The sequence below is a fragment of the Struthio camelus genome, chromosome 4 (assembly GCF_040807025.1).
Source record: "Struthio camelus isolate bStrCam1 chromosome 4, bStrCam1.hap1, whole genome shotgun sequence".
Classification (NCBI taxonomy): domain Eukaryota; kingdom Metazoa; phylum Chordata; class Aves; order Struthioniformes; family Struthionidae; genus Struthio; species Struthio camelus.
This window is the reverse complement of record NC_090945.1, coordinates 66,958,980-66,984,415: the sequence shown is the minus strand read 5'-3', so window position 1 is coordinate 66,984,415 and position 25,436 is coordinate 66,958,980. Positions and strand designations below refer to the sequence as shown.

The window sequence follows — 25,436 nt, the reverse complement described above, 5'->3', positions numbered from 1 at the left end:
TTTCAGATGACAGCAAAAACTAGGGCCTAAACTCTTCCAGGTAATTGAACAATGGAAGATGTTCTTAGCTGATTAGAGGTAAGTCTTTAACCAAATTACTGTTCTAGCTGTAATTCACACTGAAATCAGCACTGATCACTTTCTTTTATGATCAGTGCTTTGTGGTGTCACATATATAGAAGAAGAAAAGGCTAATTTAAACCACATAGATGCAGTTCACAGATGCAGACAACTAGGTTTCGGTCAAGGTTTATAAACAAGTTAAAATGGGCAATGTAATTTCCAAATACAGGCTCTTCACTAGAGCCCTGTGGTTGTATTTTGGAGTTTCAGCACCTTGAGAACAGAGTAAGCGGTTAGCTGTGCATTCCTTGGATTTGGGGAACATTGAAAATTCAATTGAACTGTAAGGGAAATAATTTCTCTCCTGATCTGAGCTGAGCATCTTGCTAATGCATGCTGTCTTTTGAAGCTGAATTTATTGAAACAACAAACTTATGTGAATATAGCTGTTAGTGGATATATATCTCAGGCTGATCTCGTACCTTTGTAGAATAGATGGCCACTTCTATTTTTTGCTTTTGATTATTTTGATTTTGACTGTGTATGAGATACCTTTGATTTAGTATCATGGGGTGTGGTTCTTAGAGATGAATGGGGTTGACACTTTCACAGCAAGTCTGCCAATAGTGTGGGCAAGCTGTTTAAAGGAGCTGGTAGCATTTTGTAGCACAGAGGTCTGTTATGCAGACGTGTTTCTTGTCTGTGCTATAACTTCTTGCGGCATGTAGCAGCGACTGGACAGAGTTCACCTCACAGAATTTACACATGCCAGGAATTTTTTCTCACTCTGGTAGAGACATTTTCTGTGGCTGCATCTCCTGCTAAATCCTAGACTGTCTCAAATGGGTTTTAGGCAGGTATAGATTGAGTCTAGGTAGCTTCAGAGTAATCCAGCAATTTTGTGATGGGAAATCATGACCCTTGAAATTTACTTGCTTATTTTGTCTTATTAAATGTTCCCTATCCAGGGAATGGGGCGGGGGCAACACTGGGTTATTCTTCCTTAGTAGCACCATCTTTTGAATCTTTTCCTATTCCTAAGGAACGAAAAGCCAGCACTCTGAACTGCAGCTCTGCTTGCCTCGCTGTCTTGCGGAGAGCTTCAGCCTCGTCTGCTCCGATCCTGAGCAAGGGCTGCCTCCATCCCTCATGGCCGGGGAATGAGCGTTTCAGGCTGCTCGTAGAGGCTCTCCCGAATGACTCCGCAGGAGGGCTGCCCCAGCCTGCCCAGCACAGACCCTGGATCGCCTGCCTCTGCGTAAGTGACTGCTTTCTCTTTCCTAAAGGTTGTTTTGGAGGAACAGGATAGTTCTGGCTGGGGATTGTTCCCTTCCTAAAACATTAATATGGTCAGTGCATAGGCATGTGCTCACCAAATGAATGAAGTGTATTGGAATAAAAATACTGTGTAAGCCGTCGTGGCATACTAGCTGAACTGCAACTGTGTACTTAGACCATGCACATCCCACAGCCTCCTCACCGTCGGAGCTGGATTTCACAAACAGTGACTCAGAAGAGGATGTACCACAGCTCAGAGAAATGCAAGGAGTCCCAGGTAAAAGCTTCATTTGATTTCCTACAGGTAGGGTGTCGATTCAAACTGGTAATTTTATATGTAATGTAAAAGTACACTTTTGTTAAGAAAACACCGTGTAAACCACCATGGTGGTCTTAGGGTCCATTTTCTGTCACTTCTTTCCACTTCAGACAGTTCTCAGCTTCACACAGGAAAAGATTTGATTCCCTTTCAGTAGCCAGCCCTCTGCAAACTGCAGCTGGGAACAGTGAGTCAGGTCTGATGCTTTTGTCCTTACGTTCCACCGTCGCCCATAATAAGGCTAATAACTGGCGTTTGGTTATACACCAGTAGCTCCGCTGTAGTCAAAGGCCGGGTCCAGCGACTCCGTCGCCACGCAGTGGTTCTGCGAATGGGCTTGCAGAGGCTTCACCGCGCGCAGTTTAGCAAACCCTGCCGCTGCTGATGCACGTGCAGAATAAGTTCTGACTCTCAGCTCCTGGGGCCAAGTGTCTCTGCGGGCAGGAAGGTGCAAAAAGCTACAATTTTCTTTTTCTCACTAAGTTCCTTAGTCATGAACTCGCTGGGAGATATGTCCGCATGCACGCAGGCGAAGCAGATCTGCTGATCTAGCTGCTGTTTTACAGCTCATTTTCTAAGTATAAACTGCATGTTGAAACAGTAAAAGTTCAAAGAGAATAAAGCTACAGTGCCTACTGCAGTCTCCCACATGCCCCATTAAGCTCATCGGTAGAACAGTCAGCAATGCTAATGACTATGGATTTACTGAATAACATATCTATTTATTGGATAGTCCTCTTCCTTGCTGGAATTCTGAATGCAATTACCAAAGGTGCTCTTATGTCTTTAAATCTCATTTAGGAGGAGAACCACAGCCAAAATGCTAATGAGCTCTCCTTAATTGTAAACACTGAGCACTGATAAGAATGAAACTCCATCCTCTGTTCTCAGAGAAGTTCTTACCTGTTTCCTATTTACACCGCTTTTTATCTGATTCTCCCTCACTTCTCTTCTTAGGCAGATTAATAGACACCTGAACAGAGAAATAACAGTATTACATCTTCCTCATATCCTTTTGACAGACTTCTGAGATTGCAAAATGTTTTTTGAATCTTATTTTTGGAGAAAGGATTATTGAATGATCAGGCGAACTGCAATTTTTTAGGCTGGAACAAACCATTCTATAGCATTCACATGAACACGTTAATAACTCTTATTTAATGCTGATGGGACATTTCCTAGAGTGTGATAAGTGTGAAACAGCCCATAGTTTTATCACTCTTGGTTGCTGCCCACTCCTGCTAAAAAAAGGTTGATTGTGATCATTAAGTTGCAGGTAGGCAGTGCCTCTGGACTGTAAAATAGGAATGTTAGTGTGCGGTGATGAAAGCAAACTTTGCTCAACACCTGTCTATATATATTGCAGGTTTCAGTGGCTGCCCAGCTGATCCGTTCTCTTTATTGCCTGGCAAGAAAGAAGTGGTAAGTAAAAGCAACTAAGACAAAGTTTGTTTCTTTGTTTGCCTGGTTTTTTTTTTTTTAACTTGATTAGGTTATAAATCAAGAGCTCGGCTTTTGCAGCTTTAGAAGTGGCAGCAGAGAGAGCTAGCGTAGGGAGCTGGAGTGGCATGTGAAATGTCATCCAGTTGTCAGCATTTTCAGCTTGTGTTCTTTCAGCTGCATTGATATTTTAAGGATTTTATAAAAAACATACTGCACTAGTTTTTTCTTTTTTCTTTTTATTTTAACAAAGACTACATATACAAAAACGAGATTGCAATAGCTAGATTTATTTTTATAGCAAACTCCGGAGGAAATAAACATAGTAGTAGCCAAAGAGAAATAAAATAACTGCCTATAACATGAGAAAGTATTGTTTTAACAATTGTTTGGATTAGAAAGCAGCGAGATTTTTAAGTTATAGCATTCAGTGGTATTGGATACTGGAAAATGTCTAGGATATGATTAATGAAACATTATTGGAAGGAAATACTGTCAGTTCATGTGTTAGCACAGATAGTATGTAATGTCTATGTGCAGCACTATTGCAGTGTCAGGCTATTCTTGATGGAAACATTTTCTTATGCTAATTCAGTTTGATACACTGCGGTAAAAGGAATACATTAGTCTGATGTTGTTAGCTCAACTAATGTGACAGTAGACAGGAATCGACTGGTATCTCAGTAACTTCTATTAGCAGCTCTTCCATTAGATCAGTAAGTCTTTTTAATGTCATTACTTTTTCCTCTCTAGGTTCTTTACTATATGTTTCATGTTAGGGATGGGGTAGATGTCTGATTTCTTATATTTCTTTGTTGGTGGGAACTTTTTGGCTTTCTTCTAAAAATTGTAATTCTTATTTTATTTAAATACCTACTAGACGTTTCAAGTAGTTTATTGACATAGTTTTGGTTCTGGCTCTTAAGAGGCAGTGCCTGGTGCTTTGCTTATTTGTGAACGCAAGAATTAACGTTTGGAATTTGTTTTCTATATGCACTAGCTTAGAAATGTGTTTTCTTATTAGTTTGTTTTATCTATGTTTTTAGTTTTGCCATGTGTTAGATTCAGGCTTGTGAGAAAGAAGTCTCAGGGATCAGAAGGAATAAACAGTGAGTACAATGCTTATTTGTTTAGCTTTCACCCAGCTATTTTGTCCTTTAGTGCAACATTAGTTGGAAGTTTACATCCTGGCTAAGCATGCTAACCTATTCAGAGAAGGAGCCCCAAGGAAGTGGCTGGTGCCAGAGCAAAGACAAGACTTGCTCCTGGCAAGGCTGAATCATTGCTGGCATTTACTTAACTTGCTAGCTTGTACCCAGGCTGCACCTGGGGCTTTGTGGCTGCAATGAAACAGGTTCTTGGGCAAAATTATCAACTGAGGTAAAGAAACTAAATTAATTTGTGCTGGCTAAGAATCTCTTCCTTCTTATCTCTGCATAGTTTGCTTCTATTTTTGAAATGATGCATTTTGAGGAAAAAAATCAATATTTCTTCAAAGTGTGTATCAGAAGGATTGCTATGTAGCTATGTATTTACTCCTATAAAGTAAGTATGATAAATATTCGTATTTACCAGTTTGTACAGTTAGATATCAAATGAAATAGATAAAAGAGAGAAATCTCTTTTTAACCTAAAATCTATAGCACAGTGCTGAGTGACCAGAAAGAGATGCGTATGTGTAGAAACTCTGCAAGAGAGGGGTGAGAGAGACAGAGAGAGAGAGAGAAGTCTGGCTGAAACCGAAACTTGATTCAGAACTGCTTGAGCAACCTGGAAAAAAAATCCAGGTGCGTGTATGGTCACGCTGCTGTTTGTTGCAGTTGTTGCCAGTTGTATTTGAAAATACTCCTATTTTCTCCAGAAACTTCATTTCATCTCGATTTCCCTTTGTCTGTTCCCCTAGAAGTTAGATTTCTTTAAGGCTTGCTGCTTCATACTGCATATTTCCAGCACAGCTTGCCCTTTCAGTGAGCTGTCACGGGTGGAGAGGTACAAACAATACCATGCAGACACATGCAAATGGTGGCTTATATTCTCTGTGTTAACTCCAGCAAAATTAATAGATTTACAGTTGTTTCTGATATAAAATTGAAAAGCACTGGCGGTCTAGCCCTACAACAGAGAAAATGTTGTAGCAGTTCAGTGAGTCACTCGGGAACACAGTACAGGATAACTGGATGACACCTAGTGTTGCTCAGATAATACACCAGCGAGTTTAACTCTGAAGAAGAATGTTGCAGTGAGAGAATGACTATGGCTATAAAAATCATGGGAGCCCACTTGGTCTTCAACATTATATCTCACATTTTATTCCATAGCTTGAATTCCGTTTATTTCTGTTTATCTCCCTCTTAGGAGCAGGAGGCTTCAGTTTCTTTTCTAGTTAGAAAGGGTGTCACAGGTAGTTAGCATTTTCCGAAGGAGAGGAAAGACAATACTTACAACGAAAGGAGCACATGGTGCGAGACGGTGCGAGAGACTTTGCTGCGAGAGTCGTTGAAACAGGCTGGATTACAGTTTGCACAGGCGTTAGCTTTCAGACCTTTGCAATATGCAGAGAGTATTTTGACCTGCCGCTAGCAGAAGGAAGTAGCTCCCATTTCAGCACATGTCTAAACAGGTGGATACTCAAAGTGCCAATGATTATCCAGACTCCAGCTACCCAACTACGCCCTGAATGGCTCCCCGCCAGCTAACGCGAGCGCGGGAAGTGCAGCGTAGAGACACCCAAGCTGGCATGGGAATGGGCAAGGCTCATCGCTCTGGGTACCTCATCTAGCAGTTGTGGCTGTGCCCTGTTTGGACCCAGACCGGTGCGTCCCGCTGAAACCAGCTCCTCGTTGCAGTGTAGGTAGTCACCAGCCCATCCTGCGCTCGTTCTCTAACATCTTCCTTCTCAGTGTAGTAATGTCCGCCCTGCTCAGAAGTAAACCACTGCTAGGGCTGTGGTCTTAATTCCCTTTTCTCTTGCCTTTTGCATAGTCTTGTGTAAGACTTACACTTACATCTTGTGTAAAGCGATGTTGGTCTTTTATACTGCGTCTGACATTAGCCTTTGTCATTAGTTAGCTTTGTCATCCCCCCCGTACTGCTCCGCTGCAGCACCCTAATTTTCTTCTGAATATTTTTATCAAGATATCAATGTCTGTCTTTGGGGCAAGAAAAAATTCTCTGAGGGAAAACTGCAGAATGTAGATTATCTTTGTAGCATGGAGATTAATTAACAGTAAGTAGCTGAGGCCAGGACTCTTACCAATCAGAGTATCAGGTGGCTGTAAATTATCTCCTCAGCTGTTTCGTTTAACAAGAGTTGGGATCTGAAGAAAGTTGACAGTTTTGGTAGTGCTTCAAGGATCTACGTAATTCTATTTTTATCAGTCCTTGATACCAATCAGACAGACTTGTAATACCACCGCAAGCCCATATACACAAGGCAAATGTGGTTAGGACCTCTGGTATTCAAGTCTATCTTGCCAAAATAGAGGTTGATTAGGACTCATAGGCATAGTTTTATATATGTACTTATAAAGAACATCTTCCTTCCTTCACAGAGGTGCTCAGTTCTCATTCTCGCGTATTTAATCACGTAAAGCAAAAACAATAATAATATATGACGTACCTGTGGGATCCTGAGCACCTCAGGAACATGAGAGATGCTTATTATGAAAGTATGCATTGCTAAATTCTTGAATGAGGAGGTTTATTTTGGAGAAAAAGAGGTAGTTCTTCTGCTGAAGTTTTCAAGCTCTGGTTTTTCTAGCAAATGTGTCACTTCAGTTTCCTTTCTGTAATCATGGAGGCTGACTCCTTTGTTTCCACACTGAATATAAATGTAACAAAAGAGCTGTTAAAGTAGCTTTTGGCATCTCTCAGGCTGGTATTGTTCAGTATATTCTATGTCTCGCCATGGAGTATGGCATATGCTGCCAATGCAACTTCACATCTGAATTTCCAGTGCATTTTCATGGTTGCCTTTCACTTAAGCACTTATGCTGAGCAGTTGTTTTTATACGGAGCTCTTTAACTGCTGAACATATGTAAATGCAACTTGTTTAACAAGACTGCGGTGTTCTGGTACGGGTGGGGCTTGGAAGTTTTTTGGGCACATATGAAAATGTAAGAATTTACTCAAAGCAAATGGAAAACCTTGTTGAAACAGGTAAGGGTGATTTTTTTCTGTCTGTTTTGAGATCTTCCTCTGCAAACCTTAGGAGTCGCTATGGATCTTAAGCCACTGGTAATGAGTGTGTAAAAGCATAGTTTTTGCTAATGGGATTCCAGAATAATTTTTCATACTCGTGTAGAAAGGGAGAAATCCTTTTCTCAGTGGAGGAGCATAAATCAAACCGCGCTTTGTTACAGTAAGACATACGTGTTTGTCTGTGACATTTTCTCCCTGCTAAAGTTGAATGCAGGAGTAGGACGAGCGGCTGTTGATGTGGGCAGGGACAAAACATTTTCAACATCACATAAAGGATCATGATTAGATGAATGATTAATTGCACTTCCTTACAATGGCTGCTAAACATAGTTGAACCTTGTTTACAGGAGCATGATACCCACTCTAACTCTGACTCTTGAAGGCTGGACACAAATTTTCTCACCATTGGTTCAGCCCCTTCCTCTGCCTCCCAACACTGGTGAAGTAAATATTATAGTTCTTCCAGGTTTTGGTTCAAGAAGTAGCTACCTCCTCAGCTTGTGCCTGGGCTAGATTTGTTATGTGTGCTTTCACTTAGGCTAGCAGGATTTGGCCATATGATTTATAATTTTTACATTATTATTGAATAACATCACAATGCATGTAGTGCCGAACCTGCCAAACGTGCTCAAAAAGCTTCAGGAACGAAGAGGTTCAGGCAGAGGAACCTACTCTGAATGGATGAGCCAGAAGTTTCCCACTGGTGCTGCTGCTATTCCGGCTTCACTTACAGCATTGATTATGGGAGTTTTAGACAGAATAGCAAATGGCCACTGCCTTTTTAATCACACTCTTGTCAAGCTGTTCAGCATGGATCCAGGCAATAGGCACTTGAAATTCTGGGGGCTTCCTTCAACTTGTTGAGGGTCACATTCCCCTTTATGTTAGCGTGCAAATGAACCAGTAAAGGCAACAAGAAGATTATTGTTAGCGTGCATGGCCCAGACAGGCAAGACTTTAGGAGATAATTTTCTAACTTTCTTTGCTAGGGTCTGTATGTTGAATTACTAATTTGGTACAAGAGGGCAGTTAAAACCAGAAGATGGAAAAAGTAAAACAGTCCTCTGATTTTTGCTGAAAGGAGATGAAATTAATTAATGAAGTACTTAAGGTTCAGAAAGCAGTGGAATCTTTTGCTGTCATTACAGTTAAAATTAAACAAAAATACATGCATGAGACACAAATAATTTCTAAAAATTGTGTAAATTGTACAATTAAACTAACTGTGTGCTTCCATAAATAATAGAGATGACAATTTCACAAATAAGGGAATAATTCCTAAAGAATAATAAAAAAAGCTGTGTTCAAGGACACATTGTTTCTACTGCTTTTCCATCTCTTTTTCTCTTAGAGGCAATCAAATTGCTCACATACCTTGTTGTGAGCTGAATATTTTGACTGCACACACATTTTAATAAGCGCTACTTTGTTAGTCACAGATCATGGCTCCTTGGCCTGAGGTAGAAAAGCCTGAAACCAATAACTATATTGGGGATTCTTCCAAACAAAACCAGAACGTGCCTGGAAAAGAAGGAGAAAACCACAAAGGTAATGTGTGCTTACCTGTGAGTTACAGGGATCTATAAGTTTGGGGCTTCTTGGGAAAGATTGAAGATAATTAAGTCATTTTTCGTGTGTTCTATTTCATCAGGCAATGTAGCGTCACTTGGAAATAAAGGGGAAATTCAACCTGCATTTTCCACAATAGCCTTGATAGATGAGACAAGACCAGAAGATGACCCATGGGCTCTGCCAGAACTGCAGGACACTGGGGTCAAGTGGTCAGGTAGCCATTTCTCAGTATACAAGTTACTTTCTTTTTCCATCACTTCCATTCTCTTTGTCTCAATTATTTTTCTGAAGTGACAGTTTCTGGAGAACTGAATTTAAGATTTGAGCACTTGGATTTTCAGATGTAGGTTTTACATTCTCTGGGTTAGTTTCCCCGCTGGTAAAATAGTATATTTACTCAGCTCTGGAAATCATGCTGCTTACTGACCTTAAAGCATGGGGAAATATACGGAAAACAATCCAAAAGTAATATGAACTTATTTTCAGGCTCCTATTAGTCCTTCTTTACCGACTTAGGGTAGATGTATAAAACCAAGGGTCAAGCTCTGATTTCATAAAGCCTTTGTATTATATCAAAAGCTTTTGAATATAATGATTCATTAGTTAAAATTTGATTAAGACCATTCTTTTGTGTTTAGTCACACTAGGGTCACAACACTGTCCTTGACTCCATAGTCTCTGTTTGAGTGCTAAACTATTCCAAAAACAACACTGGATACTTCAAACACATTTTTATGTATAACTTATTTGTTTTGCAGAACTGGATAGAAAAGGGAAAATCATTCGTATATTGTACGGGATAGGGAAGTTTATTATCTTGCTTGGATTGCTCTACTTGTTCGTGTGTTCCCTGGATGTGCTGAGCTCTGCTTTTCAACTGGTAGGAGGTATGAAAATACTTCTAAAATATCAAGAATAAGCTATGAATGAGACAGTAAATCTCATCTGAGTGACCAGATTAGAAGCATCCGCCTTCAAGAACATACTTAATAGATTTATACAGAATCAGAAGGAAGCATTTCTCATTGAAGTCTGACCTTTCTTTGTTTGAAAGGGACCTTTATTTCTCAAATTCCAAAGTGCTGTTGACATTATGGATTATTGGCCTGGACTTCTTAGGAAGTTCCTGATACTTTAGAGACAGTTCACACAAATCCACCTGGGCATAATCTGTCTCATGTGAAAATCATTTCAGCAAGAAGAAATATGAAAATTGCTTCCTTGATCAAAGCGTTCAGCACTGAAATGCCTCAAAAAACCTTTGAAAATGAAAACTACTGACATATATTTTTTACATTTACCTATCTCCAAGAGTGAAACTCTGCTCATGGATTCAGAGGAGGCGATTAGAGAAATATGTGGGCTTCTGTGTAGTTACTCTGGATTTTTAGCAACACAAAAAACTACAGAAACAGAAGTGGGCACTGAATTACTCAGTATTATTAAAATAGCTTTTGGTAGTAACCAAAAACATTAAGGCAATAATAGCATTTAAGTCTGTGTGTGTTTTTTTATTCTATAGTCTTTCCTCTGATGGAGGTGGTTTTATATAGCTCTCTGCAGAGCTCACTAGAGCTTTTTCGGTTACTGAAATGAAAGAATATAAAGTATTCTCTGATATCTGAGAAGCTGAGAGTTCAGGACCTGAATTTGGATCCCTGAGCCACCTCACCTTGTACCATCTTTCAGCTGACAAGCATGGTCACATACATATCATTTTAAATTGTTGAATATTCTTTAATGAAATGCTCTGCTAATTCCTATTAATGTTACTTGGCCCTTCCCTGACTCTAAGAATATATTTTCATAGGTAAAGCAGCAGGGGACATTTTTCAAGATGACTCCGTGTTGTCTAATCCAGTTGCAGGACTGGTGATTGGGGTTCTGGTGACCGTTATGGTCCAGAGCTCCAGCACTTCTTCGTCCATTGTGGTCAGCATGGTGTCTTCCACGTGTAAGTCCAGTTATAGTATCTATTGGAGATCACCCATAAATCTCAGTGCGTGGTGCACCTTGAGCTTTCTTGAAATTGTAGAAACTTGCGTATAAGAGTCAGGACTGCAGCTGTTGCTCTGATATTGAATTAGGAAAAAAAAAAAAAAAGAAATGAATGCCCTGCAGAAAAAGCTGTCCATAACAGTAATGAAAAGCATTGGATCCTTTGGCATTGAACATATTAGCTTTGGAAGTATATGTTCCTCATGTTAACCAGTTACTGAACATCATTTGTTTTTGTGGCATCATTTCAAAATTCTGCAATAAGGAGGATAATGCCTAGCAAAGAAGAAACTTTATCTTAATCTGGCCCCTTATCATGCAGTGAAAGGAGATAACTATGTGCTGCAGATTCAGTGAGGGTCTCCAGGCTGGTATTACGTTCCAAAGGGGCTTGATTAAAGCAAACATATCTGGATCAGCGTGCCTAATCCCACTGGTGTCAAGGGAAATCACGGCTCCTATGACATTAATAGATGTTAATTTTTGCTGGACCAAATAGCTTGCTGATGCTCTGATTTTTTCATTCATTGCTTCATTTTCTGCTTTCTAGTGCTGACTGTTCAATCAGCTATTCCCATCATAATGGGGGCAAACATTGGCACTTCAGTCACAAACACAATTGTGGCACTCATGCAAGCTGGGGACAGGAATGAATTTAGAAGGTACTGTACTTAAACTCTAGCTCTGAAAAGTTTATTTTCTTCCTCCTTAGCAGATTTTCTTCTATATTCCCTGTCATTATTATAGCCATTCAGCCATTCTGTTGTCCAATGTTTCACTGTCTGGTTAGAAAAGTTGCAAGCAAACTTCTAAAGCAGCTTTAATGACCTATTAATGCAGTAAATTTAATCATTTAGCATTTTACCACTTATTTCAATAAAGGCAAAAACCAGGTCCTATTTTGCCTTGCCACTAGAAATAATGACAGCAATTCTGTAATATTCTGCTTCACAAACTGTCGGCTTTGAAAGGAAGACAAGTTCTAAGCTGTCAGCATTCCTCATCTATCTGCCATTATAGCCAAAATATATTGCTGTATGGTATAGCTTCATATACTTGAAGAAAAGCATATTGAATTCCTTTAAAAGGTTTGTGGTTTTGTAAGAGTCTGCCATTTTTAATAGAATCTCACGGAAAGGTAAATTTTCAAACTGCTCCCACTATTCCACCCACCTTTCATTATCTCTTTAATATGGGAGGGTTGTGCAGAAAGTTACTATTGCACTAATTTTGACCTGTTGTCTGCCCTCCTTAAGAGAGACCTTGAATTTTCAAGGTTTTTGAATTTCACAGTAAGCAAGATCTGATAAGCTTAGGGAAATTAATGTTCCCACTCTCAAATATGTACAGTGACAACTTTTAGATTGCCACTTGACATTATTACTGAGAGAGCTCATAGCTTACTGGAGATGGGTAGTAAACTTAGGAGGGATATGAGGCTTTCCCACCTTGTCATTCATGACATAACCAGACGTATGAAATACACCTAGCAAAATCATGTTTCTTTAAGATTTACTGTCCTGAATCTTTCATTTAGCTAGCCTTTGTCACCTGAATTCCAATGTCAAAGCAGCCTATTAGTCTATGGACAGGAAAAAACTTAAATAATAATGGAAAAGAAGTTGATTTTTAACATAATCGTTAACAATCACTTCTGTCTGTAAATGCTCTTCTTTCCCCTCTGCACGTGCGTGTGCTGAAGTGCACTCAGAGATCTGTTTCCAACAAAAAGGAAAAAAACCCTGGTGCCCACTAAGGATTAAAATATTTTTTCTGTGGTAGCATTCTCAGTTCTGCTGGCCTGTTCTGAATGTTCTCTATAATTTGCCCTTAAGCAATTTGTCAGTGGGAGCCTGAGTTACAAGCATTAGCATTTCAAGGGATATTTCCTCTGTAAAATTTTCTCTTCCTTTGCAGCACTTGTTTTCAGGAGTTGTATTGTAAAATAAATACAGGCAAATTGCAGAGAACTGAGAAGACCCTAAGAAACTAGTAAGAACAGAGGAAGAATTGCCCCTGAGGAAACAGCTGTGACTGCTCAGGCTGTGGAAAGGAAGCTGGGAGGGAGATGTACAGCAATGGTTTGCAGGAGCACGTGAGAGGGCTACAGAGCATCTTCCTGCAAGAGCCAGGGAGGACAGCTCCAAGGGGCAATCCTTGGTTAAGCATTAAATATGTAACAAGAAGAGCTGAGAAGCAAAACAAATGGAGGCTGTACCGTGACTTCTCTCTTCAGTCAAGTAGTCTTGGCAGTCTTCTGTTAAGGATTATTTTGTTTTGTCTTTTCCAGTTTGTCTTATCTCTGTCACTTGGCTAGTTCTTTCGCTTGAGCACCTTGTGGAGAAAATGTGGTGCTCTGTAACAAAGCAGCTGTCTTCTTCTGTGACCCTAGAAATTAAATAATTCCTATCTTGAGATGGGCTTCCTTCTTACCCCTGTGGTTTCATACTTGATGTTGTGCACATGTTGTTTAATTAAAAGCAGCTCTGTTTATGAATTTCCTCTTGCAGGGCCTTTGCTGGAGCTACAATCCATGATTTCTTTAACTGGCTTGCAGTGTTTGTGTTGCTGCCCATTGAAGTTGTTTCCGGTTATCTTTACCATCTCACCAATGTTATAGTTGAGTCTTTTCGTCTTGAAAGTGGTGAGGATGCCCCTGAGCTACTAAAAGTTATCACAGACCCTTTTACAAAGCTCATCATTGAGGTAGGCTCTCTCTCATTTCAACTGAAGCCACTTATTTGGTTGTTATAACTAGTTAAACTGCTTCTGTTACTTCTCTGGGTCCTTGGGGCTAAAGCTCATTAGCAGATGGATTCTTGCTTTTATTCATCTTTCATAAAGCCACGGCTCCGTATTTCCTGTTTCCGTTTCCCCCAAATTTCACCTAAATGATGATAAGCCTAGATAGGGGGACTGGGAAGGCGGATTAAAGGCAGACACATGGGATGGCCGCCTGTTGCCTAGACACTGACAGATATTTGAGACACCCTAGCACATCCAGATGATCTGCACAGGCCTCAAAGAGATGACACAGAAATTTTTGGAAACTCACACCAGTCCGGAGGGGCAGCTGGAGACCAGAGGAGCTCACAGCTCCTAAAATGACAGTAAACACTTATAGTTAGGCAGATGTGTCAGTGTAGTTGTTTGAATAGGATGGGTAAGATGAGGGGGTAGGTGATTTGGGGAGACTGAGGCACAGTATGAGTGTTTGTGTGTGCAGAGCTGTACCTTTCTCTGTGAGTAAATCCCCTCCCTGTTGGGCAGCAGGCCCAGCAACAGCAATGTTCATGTAGGCCTTGCATGGTTGAGCATGCATCTTGCTTCCAAAGGGAGTGATTTGAGTAGAGGTGAACAGAAATACGTAATGCAAGTTAGAATAATGTTTCTTTTTTTTTTTCTTTAGCTTGATAAATCGGTAATAAATGCAATTGCTACAAATGATGAATCTGCCAAAAACAAAAGTCTGGTAAAGATTTGGTGCGTAACTGAAACCAATATGGTGAGTATTATGTTAAAGTAGTTGTTAGGCTCTTCAGGAAATATATTACTGATCTGTAGTTGGCACTCCTTATGATAGGATTGTGAAATTAGATTTTTAAATGAGTATATTTTTTGTGACAGAAAAAGAATGAAAACAATTTAATGTAGTTTTTGCTCCACTTAAACCAAGCATGCCATGCCAATGGTGAGCATGACCTGGTTGCTTTTAGTACCATGCAGCCCCTTGCTTATCAGAACTGGCAGTTTGGAACCAAGCCTTTCACTCCTTTCAAATCCAAATGCCTTTAAACCCTGATACTCCTGCTCACTCCCTGAAAGTGGAAAAAATCTCCAATATGGCCACAATAAAACCTTTTGTAACCCGCTACTTATCTATCTGATCTAACTAGCTTTAGGTTTATGCATTTTAGGGTGATCTGCTGGCACTTGGTCACTTCAGCTTTCTTGGAAAACTGCCCTCAGGCAAAGCCTCTGTGGGGCTAAATCCTGTTGTTCTTCAGCCAAGCAACACTGCAGCTTGAAGGCATCTGTTGCTCAGATTGACATTAATGAATATTTTGGTAGACTATGGAACTAAGTGTTTGGTTTGTGGAACTAAGTGTTTGGTTTGTGTTCTTCTGCTAACTAACATTTAGAGCATTCAATAGCCCTTGGATCTCTAACAAGACTGTTCCACTTGTTATTATGCATATAAATGTAATTCCCAAAGTCCCAAGCCAGAAGATACTTGGGGGTATGCAGCTGAGAGCATAAAGTTAAGTGCTTGGGTTTTTAGAGGAGCCCAACTCCTATTAAATGACGACCTGGCTGGCCAGTGAAATGCTAGCTTGGGAGGTAGTGCCAGGAGTGGAGCTGCGCTAATACACAGCTCTGCTCAGGTTACCCAGCTGAGGAGCTGGGTGTTTCATTTCAGGTGAAGCAGTGTGCTTAAGCAGGGGTACTGCTTGTAGCTCCCCGGCGAGCACTTCAGCTACCTCTGAGCTGCACTGCCTGGGCAGGCGTAGCCTAACTCTCAGCGAGGTCTGAGCCTTGCTCATGCCTGTGGTCTCCCCACTCTTGGAAGATAAGCAACTGCACAGAAACTGTAGAATCAATATAGTTTTTCTATATGCATTTGTATTGTGGTCGTGTAACTGCTGCCCATGTGCACAAGGCAAATTACAAGAACACATGAAACCCCTACACTTTTGAATTGAACTTGGTAGGGGGAGAGGATGATAGTTTATATAAATTATATTCCTAGTGGGTTAAACTCATGTCTTGCAAAAATGTTTGAACAGACTTATGATGGGGAGAAATTTGTGTCTCCCCTCCTTTTTTTTATTAGTATAGGAATAAACATTTTGACCTGCTTGAAACTAAAGTATCTGGACAAATTTCAAGACAGCAAGAAGTAATATTATGTTTTATTTGTAAAGGCTGATATGCTCGAGTAGGCCAGTGACTATGTGCTCACAAAAGATGCGGGGGACACTGGTTCCACTCCTGGCTTTGCCCATTTTGGGTCATTCTGCATCAGCTAGAGGAGGCAGGTGCATGTGGCTCTCCACAGGCAGTGCCCAGCGACAGAATATGATTTATTTTATCTCATTTCTGGAAAAGAGAATCAATGAAACACATCTTCAAGATACCTCCCGTTCAGCAGTGTGGCTCACAGTACATTTGGCTAGTAGCCATTGTTGTAGGGGAGTGCAGTTCAGTCAGCAAACTGTTCTCTAGTTTCTTAACCTGTGTAAGGATTTATGGACCCAGTGTCATAACGTCATGCATCTGGTCTGTGGGCTGTGAGCTAGGGCTGTTATTAGCAAGAGCATTTTGTGGTATAAATGGGAACTCAAGTTGGACTCAGTTATACTAATGCTAATCATAATAATTGTAATTAGCTCTTAAATATCATTTGAGCTGAAGAAAGGAAAGCAGTAGCAGCACCTCCATTTCTATAAATAGGAACACCGAGGCACAGAAAGGCATTGTGACCCACCCGCCTGTGACAGAGGTTGGACTAGTATTACAGTCTTTTGAATCCCAGTCCTGTGCAATAGTCACTAGACAGTTAATAGCAGAGAAGAAGGTAGTAAAGACATAGAAGACTCTCTGGCCCTGAGAAGCGGTGGTAGTGGCTGGAGCAGGAATGCCACTGTTCCCCAGCTGCAACCCAACATGAAACTCTTTCCATGAATTCTGACATCAGTAATGGAGGTTCTTAGCTACTGGTGACTTGGTGCTATGGTTGTTATGATCTAGCAGGTTTGGGGGGGTGTTTTGATTTTTTAATGTTACGTGAACTTGAATAACAGAACCACCATTTTTTTAAGAACATAACAAGTTTTGCCTTGTCATTTAAGTGATGTCATCAAGTTACATTCCTGCTTACAAATCTGTCTTCAGCTGATGAATGCTTGATTACAGAAAAAATCTAGGAGAACTTTGCATGAACTTTTAGTGAAGGGATGTAGCTGACTGAACTATCTGCTTTGTCTGGCAATCTTTAGACCCTGCAGAATGTCACAATACCACCTTTAGAAAACTGCACATCTCCTGAACTTTGCTGGACTGAAGGAAACTTGACGTGGACCATCAAAAATGTATCTGAAACAGAATATATTAGCAAATGTAAGTAGTAGAACTACTCCTTTGGTAGTGTCTTTATTGAGTTATGCAACTTTTTAATGGCATTAATAGAGCATTTCACAGGTAGTACGCATGCTTATGTATTTATATGCGGGACAACTGCACGTGCGGTCAGAGCAGCCTGTGCTCTGTTATAGTTATACAGCTGGAGTTACTGGGACCATCACTGGATCTGGCTGCACATGGGTCTCTCTTCATGCTCCTTCATATCAGTAACTGAGGTCTTCAGTATCATGTCGCCCTTGCTGTTCAGGTGACTTGGCGCTATGGCTACTTTGCAGTAGCGGTTTCTTGGCTGTCTCTATCCCCATCTGTGCCATTGAGGACTTTCAGCAGCCGTTCACAGGTGCGCAGCCATCTCTGGGGAAGAGCTGACTCATTAACCCAGCTGGGAGCCCACCAAGATTTCCTCACACCTTTGTATTCCCCTCCCTTGCACAAAGCTGCTCAAGGTCACCCAGCTTCTGCCTGTCCTATGCATGTGCCCACTGTGTATTTTATAAACATATTTTATAATTTTATATTTATAGAAGAGCTGCTGTTGCCCCTCTCAGACATAGCTTTTATGCAGCCAGGGAGGCAGCATTTTCATTCCTTTCATCGTCCCCTCAAGCTGTGTGTACTTTGGACTCACGTTTGTAGGGGAGTGTGTGAAAATGAGCTGGGCTTGGGGTCAGAAGCAGGACTGTGGCTAGACTGATTCCTTTTACTTTTCTTTTTTAGGCCACCATCTCTTTGCAGAAGCAAACCTGCCTGATCTTGCCATTGGTCTCATCCTTCTGGCTTTGTCCCTGCTCGTTCTGTGCTCCTGTTTGGTGATGATCGTTAAGCTATTAAACTCTGTGCTTAAAGGACAGGTGGCGAGCGTTATCAAGAAGACAATCAACACTGGTAATTATTTGCTTTCCCTGAAGATTGTGTTCAGGAATGACAAGGACATTGAGCACATTTATTGCCATCATGTGTGCTGGCAGATATAGCATAGTTTGAGGAAAGCAGTATTAAATCAAAATATCCCCCTCCCCTTCAAACATTTCTTCTCCCCCTCAGCATGTTATTTCCTTTCTCTTTACAATCTATTAGTTAACAGCTTGCTTCTGAATGGGAGCAGTTTAACAGCAATAGACACCAAAGTCCAGGCTCTCTTTCCTTATGTATAATCATCAGCTGTTAGAAATGTAATGTTCACATCCTGAAAAGAGAGCGATGAAGTGCTGAGATAGTGATTGCTTGATGTGGCACAAGGCCTACAAGTTTCTTCTAGAGTAAGCTGGAAAAAAAAAGTTTTTAGCGGTTAATGGTCTAATTTCCTTTACTTGCCCCGTTTCATTCTTTAACCCTCTCTTTAGTAACATATGGCAGCCAAAAGAGCCCTTTTTTGACTGAATGGTGGTACTTCCTGTGTGTCTCTGTGTTATTCAGGTGATTTTCCCTATTGGAATCATTTTGTGCAAACCCTTTTTTTCACTCAGCTGCCTCTTCTTCCTTCTGCCTTGAGTGAAGGGAGAGGTTAGAACCTGTAGCAGGGAAAAGCAGTCCTGGTGTATATCTGATTGTGGTGAAAGAGAGGGCTCACAGAAATGGAGAAGGCAATAAAGTGGTCCCCATTCTGTCTTCTCTTCTCCGGGCAAAAACCACTGACTAAATCAAAACAGAGGGGTAGAAAGTAATCAGTTGCCAGCTACTATTTATTTGTGATCTACTTAATGTTCCTTTTTGTCTTCCCAGCTGATTAAGTCCTAACTTCTTAGCTCACTTGTAAATCTGCAGACCACCAAGTTTCTCTAAGCAGTGTGCTTAGTTTTTTCTTGCAAGAGTAACAAGTGAATTTTTAGGTGATCAACCTGAAACTAATTAGAACAAATAACCTGATTTTTGCAGGATGGGTCTTCAGTGTTTTCTGAAGATCAGATTGATGTAGCGGATGCCTGGTTGCCAAAACCAAGACACCCTAGACGCTTAGAAGCCATGGAAATGTTTCTGGTTTTTGATTGTATTAGAACATTTAGCATTTAATGCTACACTGGATGAGGACAAAGGTATACCAAGTCTAGTATTCATCTCAAAGTTTGTCCAGTGGTGGAAGTCTGGGAAGAGACTACAAAGAATAGGGTATATTTAGAGCAGTAGAACCAACTGTAACCCAAAATCTTGGTGTATGAGAAAATATACAAACAATATATTTACATTTTAAATGCTTAATAATGTTTTCACTGCTATGCTACACAGAGCATTGTGTTCTTCTAAAGATAATGTCCTCTCTGTTTTTTTTCAGATTTCCCATTTCCTTTTACTTGGCTAGCTGGATACTTGGCTATGCTTGCAGGGGCTGGGATGACCTTCGTTGTCCAAAGTAGTTCTGTTTTCACATCTGCTATTACACCTCTTGTTGGTAAGACAACAAGACACCATTGTATTCTTCATCCTCATGTTTAATCTTCTTCATCATTGCAAAACCACTCAAACATGTTTTTTTCTCCTAGGCATTGGTGTTATAAGCATTGAGCGTTCTTATCCCCTTACCTTAGGAGCTAATATTGGTACAACCACAACAGCTATACTTGCAGCTTTAGCAAGCCCAGGAAGTACATTAAAATATTCATTACAGGTCAGTATAAACCAATGCTTCCTTGACCTCATTTAGAAATTGCAACCTTTCTGAATAAAAACCTGATAAAATTAGCTCTAGTGCAAATATCCTACGTTGGAACATGGATATTGCGCTTGATTTTTTGTGTACTGTTAATGACAGCTCATTGATTCTAACAACTAGAGCAAAAAGGTTTCATTAAACCTTCCCAGAATGTTGATATATAGCGAAATCTTACCTCCGTAAATTTGTCTTGATTTAAATTAATTCATTCAGAAATCAGACAAGGTTGGCCACTTGACCCCTGAGCATGGAGTATTTGCAGTTACGTTTCTGAACTCTCTTAGTAAACCCCCTATTTGGGTTGCTAATTTCTGTAAGTTCCCTTCTCGTATCCTAACTCTGTTTATGCTGTGTACAGGGACTCTGGTCATTTAAGTGAAGATTGTAAACCACAAGATGGCAAGATGTTGCAGTGAGAACAGGGACATCTTTCTCACTGTAATTGTAATCGGAGTAGGTTTCTTTGAATTCCTTGTTGGCTCAGAAAAGTAGACAGCTTGGCCTTGGGCACCCATTTACCTTCTCTAAAGAACACTCCAGGTAGAAGGCAATGTTTGAATTAACCCTCTACATCGAAGAGTGCAGATAATTTAGTGTTCTTTATGAATAGAATGCATACTTTTTTTTTACCGGCCACAATGAAAGCTATTGACATACATGGAGAAGAGAAAGAAAATTATAGTAGTGATTTTATTGTCCTCAGGCAAGATAGAACAGATGTAATTATGAGACGATATTATCTTGATCAAGCTTGAATCTTGTGATAAGCAGCTATTTTTATAATGTACTTTAAAAATCAAAACTGTATACTTTAATGTTTACTTTAGTCTGATAACAAATATAGAAGGAAAATAAGATAATTGGAGAAGGCAACTTACTGTTTTGTTCACATATAATTATTTTTCCTGAGTGACTTTTGAAAGCTTGAGGAAGTAGGTGTCTCTTCACGCTTATTTTTTTATAAAGAAATTTGAAGTATATTAATCAGATGTTTATTAAAAGACCCAGAAAAAACTCACATTCCAAGAATATCTTCAGTGCTGTATAAACTTTTAGCTAATTTTTGGAAAATCCAGGTTTGTGCCATTAGCCATTTCTCAACAGCCTGAATGCAATATGTCATTTACATTTCCCATCTTTTGGTGGAAAACTTATGGATGCAGAACTCAGTAATGAACAGTTCTCACGTAGTTCTCCCGCCTTACTAACAACAGGCATGTTTCGTCATAGTTGTTTAGTTTGTCAGCTTTATTTCTGATGAACTCCTTTTCTTGTAGTTGAAAGCTGTGTTTTAAAACTTCTCCAATCCCAGGAGAGATGTTGTCCTCTTTAGACTTACCTTGTTTCCGGCTATTGAGTCCTGTTTGCAGGCAGTGGATCTGTACTGTGTATTACTGAATCTTTGCTCCACGCTAGGAAAGGCCTTGCAGTGAAATAGCCCTGAGATCAGGAACAAACAAAAGGGGAGGCAAGGGAAAGAAAAATATGGAGTCTTAGTACCACTGGAAGTTATTATTATGTGGGTAGGAGTTTTTAAAGGTATTTTAGCTACTGAGCTTCTCAAATGTTTTTGCTTCTAGATTGCCCTGTGCCACTTTTTCTTCAATGTCTCTGGGATTATTCTGTTTTACCCGCTGCCTTTTACCCGGCTACCAATCCGCATGAGCAAGACCTTGGGAAACATAACAGCCAAGTACAGATGGTTTGCTATATTTTATCTTCTCATCTGCTTCTTTCTTTTGCCTTTGTTTGTATTTGGTCTGTCACTGGCGGGCTGGCCAGTCCTTTTGGGTGTTTGCCTTCCCCTGCTTGTTTTTTGTATTGCTGTGATTGTAATTAACGTTATGCAGTCGAGGAAGCCACATTCACTGCCTGAGAAGCTCCAAAACTGGGATTTCCTGCCCATCTGGATGCACTCCCTTGAGCCCTGGGACAATATGATAATGTCTACGCTCTCCTTTTGTGGGAAACACTGTTGCGGCTTCTGCAAGTGCTGCAAAGTCAATGCAGAACAGGAGGGTGCCAAAGACAAGCAGCTAAAAACTATGGAGGTTTATGAAAACACCATTGCGATGGCTGATGAAGAAAGAGGTATAAGAAGGGCACCACCTGCGGCTTGTGTTGAAAAGACAGGCACAAATAACACAGCCTTATAGTAGTGGATCATCCCGTAATAGCAGAGATACAGCATAGGACAGTAAGGCTCTTGAAAACCAGCTTGGACAATGGGCACTGAGGACAGAGTGAACATTTTGTTAGATTTCAGCAGGCAGTGGTATATCGCTCGCCAAGGCATGGAGTCAAACAAGCTTGACAGAGTCCCCAGAAAATCTAAGACCAGATGAACAGCTAGGGAGAGATTTGCTTATAGCGGATCTGCTATGTGGTACATTCATCCAGTGCTGTCAGTAGCAAACTGAAGAAACCCTACATAGTCCCATGAACAGAGGGGTGAAAGTAGTGAGCAATTCCAACTTAATTAAATACAAAAAACAGACAGAAAAAGCAAACAATGCACTTGTAGAACAGCTTCTCTGACCTATTGGATTATTCAGCAAAAGTCGCTTTATGTTACCCATAAGGCTCTGGAAAAGAAAAAAACGAACAAAAAGAATCCAAATATTTTCATTTGCCTGTTTGCAGTGGTCAAAAAGGAAAATAGTAGTCCCAGTATGGACAGAATCTATTCTCTATGTGTGAAAGAAAAAGAAATGCTGGGACATCCTTCAGAAGCTCTAGGAGTCCTGCTATGGCAGAAGGGTACGCATAAGCCCATTTTGAGCCCTTTCTGTCTCCTTTAACACCAGAGACAGGAGTCTTCATCTTTTGTCTTAAGCTGAAGGCCAAAATGTAATTGCTGATCCCTTTGTCTGCGGAAGGTTACGCACTGGGTTTGCAGACACCAGGTGGCTCCCAAAGGGCTTGGCAGACTCGGGACGTGGTTCTGTGGCCGTTCCTCTCTCTGGATAGTCCTCCCCGATCTGTTCCCTGCGTAACCCCAAAGGACCCGTCATGGCACAGGTAGGGGAATGGTGCAGGAGTGGTGTGCGCAGGTGTGGTTCCATTTCACTGAGCCACAAAATGGCCTTGGAGAGTAGTGGTGGAGACTGGCTTTGGAGCTGCAAAAGAGGGAACCTGGAGAGCAACGTCATGGCGAGCACGGGACCTACGCGGTGACATTTACTGGAGAGAAAGCAGTGTTCACTCTGCACCTTCACTGTATGCTCTGAACCACCCTCCTTTGGGATAATGTGAATTGTACTGGCACTTTTATGTAGCAATCCAAATCGCAAGTGAAAATCTGTAGGTAGTGTGATCATATACACCTTGGTGGGAAGCCGTTTGTGCTCAAATCTTAACTGTTACCGATGTGTTAGTAAGTGCTTGTTAGACTGCTCTGAATCACAGAATGACAAAACGTGTCATTTCAACATAGAAAAAGAACATTTCAAAGAAGAATATAGTACTTATGCTAACCTTCAATAGCTTAGATATTGGTAAGTATGGGATAATATCTGGGGTCCAGCTACTCCAGGGAAAAAATCAGGTGGTTGAATGTAAGCCAAGTTTCATTTAGAGGCAGTTTACCTGGCTGAGTTGTAGATGAAATTCATAATGGAAATGCTGACAAGACTCTAAGTTTAGTATGGCCACTTAGCGCTGCTAGAAGTGAAGAGCTGTTTGTTTTCTGCAAAGCTCTAGAATTTGGTAGGCAGAATTCAGCTGTCAGGTAAATACGTACATTTTAGAAGTGGAAATTGGTTCGTTTACCTTTTTAAACTGGCATTTAAACCGGCAAACTAAGTTGCCTAAAATCTGTTGGTAAATTGCATTCGTACTGAGATTCTGACTTTTTCTATAGTTACGAGCCAGTGACAAAATGCTTTAGAACCCGAGTGAAGCTCCAAAAGCATTTGGTTTTGGTGTAGTTCTGCTCTCCTGGGGTTTCATAGCAGAGAGCAGAGTTACACCAAACAGTTCTTTTTAAAAATATTTTCCATTTCCTTTTCCTTCATGTAGTTCAAACGGAATTTTGTCAGTCTGATTTTTAAAGTGGAATTTTATTTTCTTCAATAATTGTTCTTAGTTTTATTCTTACAGTTCTGGATGCTGTCACGGTCTGTGTTTCTTTAAATGCCTGCGTGCATTTCCTAGGCTCTATTTCTTCAGACGTGAGAAAAATACCCAGAATTCTTTCACAGTTATCTCATATTTCCATTGACCACCAATGAAACAGGGCATATTTTCACTTACTTTCCGTCATTTCTTAGACAACTTGTGCATTATTTTGCATCTTGAAGTAAAGCCATCAAGCACAGTGATGATAACCTCCAGCAAAACATCAGAGGAAAAGCAAGTCTGGCAAAAGAATAAGGACAGTAATTATATTCAGACATGTCAGTACTTTGTCGTTCCTCACTGTAACATTTCCCCTATGCTGTATTCAGTTCTTGCTCTCCTCTCTGCCTGCTTATGAACTGCAGGCCATATTGTGCTATTGTTTTAGGCAGAATCCAACACGGGCTTCTGTTTAACACTTGATAGCACAACATGTCCTAGTGTACTTTCCCCCATACTCTTAAATATATTCACCTTATTTATAATTATTTGAGTGTACAGATTTTTTCATAAGTTATACAGAAAAAAAGGCTCATGTGATTGTTATATATTACATATTTGAAAACTATGCAATGTTTATCTATAAAAATGTAAAAAGAAAGTACTGTATATTTTGTAACATATCTTTTAAAATTGTTTGTAACTGTGTATACTGCATATTATGGAGGGTATTGGCTCCATGGATAGGTTACATAAAGATTTGTGAGTAATGTAGGAACAGATTTCTTAAAATAAAATGAAAAGCACCTACATACTTTCATAATATGGCTTAATGCACAAGGATATTGATCTCTACTTTTCTAACAAGATTTCAGTTTTCTGTAATGAGGAATTTTGGAAATACAAGGTTTCTAAAAATGCTTTTTAAAAATTCTGAAACAGTATATCTTTTAACTGTTTTGAGGACAGTATATGGCTTTCTCCTTTGTCATGAATACTCATCTTGTCTGTCCTCAGGCACTGAATGTAAAAATAAAGAGAAGTTTTAAAAAAATATGATTTTTCACAATATCTATTTATTTATGAAACATGGCAGATGATTGTAGAAAAATAAGCGTGCAGACAACTTCTGTTCTGAGGTGATACAATGTAAAGGAAATAAGGATAGTATTAACCACTGAAGAAAACCATCTGAAACCTGTGTGTCCAACAGAGATTTTTGTAGGGGGGAAAAAAAAAAGGGACTTGCTGTTAGGCCTCAGTGCAATTGTATGGGTCAGCACATTTTCTGGCAGCCTGTCCTCAGGGAAGTAAGCACAGCAGAGCAAGCAAAGGTTGCCGTAACAGCTGGATATGTGGTATTATAGCAAATGAAATGTATCACTGTGCCAGGCTCGGATTCTCCTTTCTGTGGGAAAGATGGCAAACAAGACCAGAATGGTTCCAAAGTGTTTCTTATATCTCATGATGTAAATCACATCTGACTTATAATGGGGCAAAACCAGCCATTTTGCTCTTGTTTGACTGAATGTGATCTATGGGGCTTAAAATAAAAGGGACTGAGAGAAATAAAAAATAGAAAAGTAGTCCTTAAATGCCTTTAAGATTATTGAAAGCTATTGTTAGACTGCCTAACCCTAAGATGAACAGTAGCTGAGGAACCTAACCCCTGAAGCAACTATCATTCCAAACTACACCTTATTTTAGCGAGATGA

At 40.2% G+C, this 25,436-nt stretch overlaps 1 protein-coding gene across 3 annotated transcripts; it reads left to right on the top strand.

Moving 5' to 3' along the window:
* Positions 1-1,100: 1,100 nt before the first annotated feature.
* On the top strand, positions 1,101-24,762 carry SLC34A2 (solute carrier family 34 member 2). Of its 3 annotated transcripts, XM_068943252.1 has the most exons (16): positions 1,101-1,321; positions 1,535-1,618; positions 3,027-3,082; positions 4,147-4,209; positions 8,735-8,849; positions 8,953-9,087; positions 9,632-9,760; positions 10,684-10,827; positions 11,422-11,533; positions 13,382-13,577; positions 14,281-14,376; positions 16,871-16,991; positions 17,733-17,900; positions 19,285-19,401; positions 19,493-19,617; positions 21,243-24,762. In XM_068943252.1, the coding sequence occupies exons 5-16, from the start codon at positions 8,744-8,746 to the stop codon at positions 21,816-21,818; spliced, it is 2,025 nt and encodes a 674-aa protein (XP_068799353.1). In that variant the 5' UTR covers positions 1,101-1,321; positions 1,535-1,618; positions 3,027-3,082; positions 4,147-4,209; positions 8,735-8,743; the 3' UTR covers positions 21,819-24,762. The 3 variants fall into 3 exon arrangements, with proteins under 3 accessions (XP_068799353.1, XP_068799354.1, XP_068799355.1); XM_068943253.1 differs by lacking the exon at positions 1,101-1,321 and having other exon boundaries at positions 1,440-1,618; XM_068943254.1 differs by lacking the exons at positions 1,101-1,321; positions 1,535-1,618; positions 3,027-3,082 and adding an exon at positions 3,763-3,816.
* Positions 24,763-25,436: the final 674 nt, after the last annotated feature.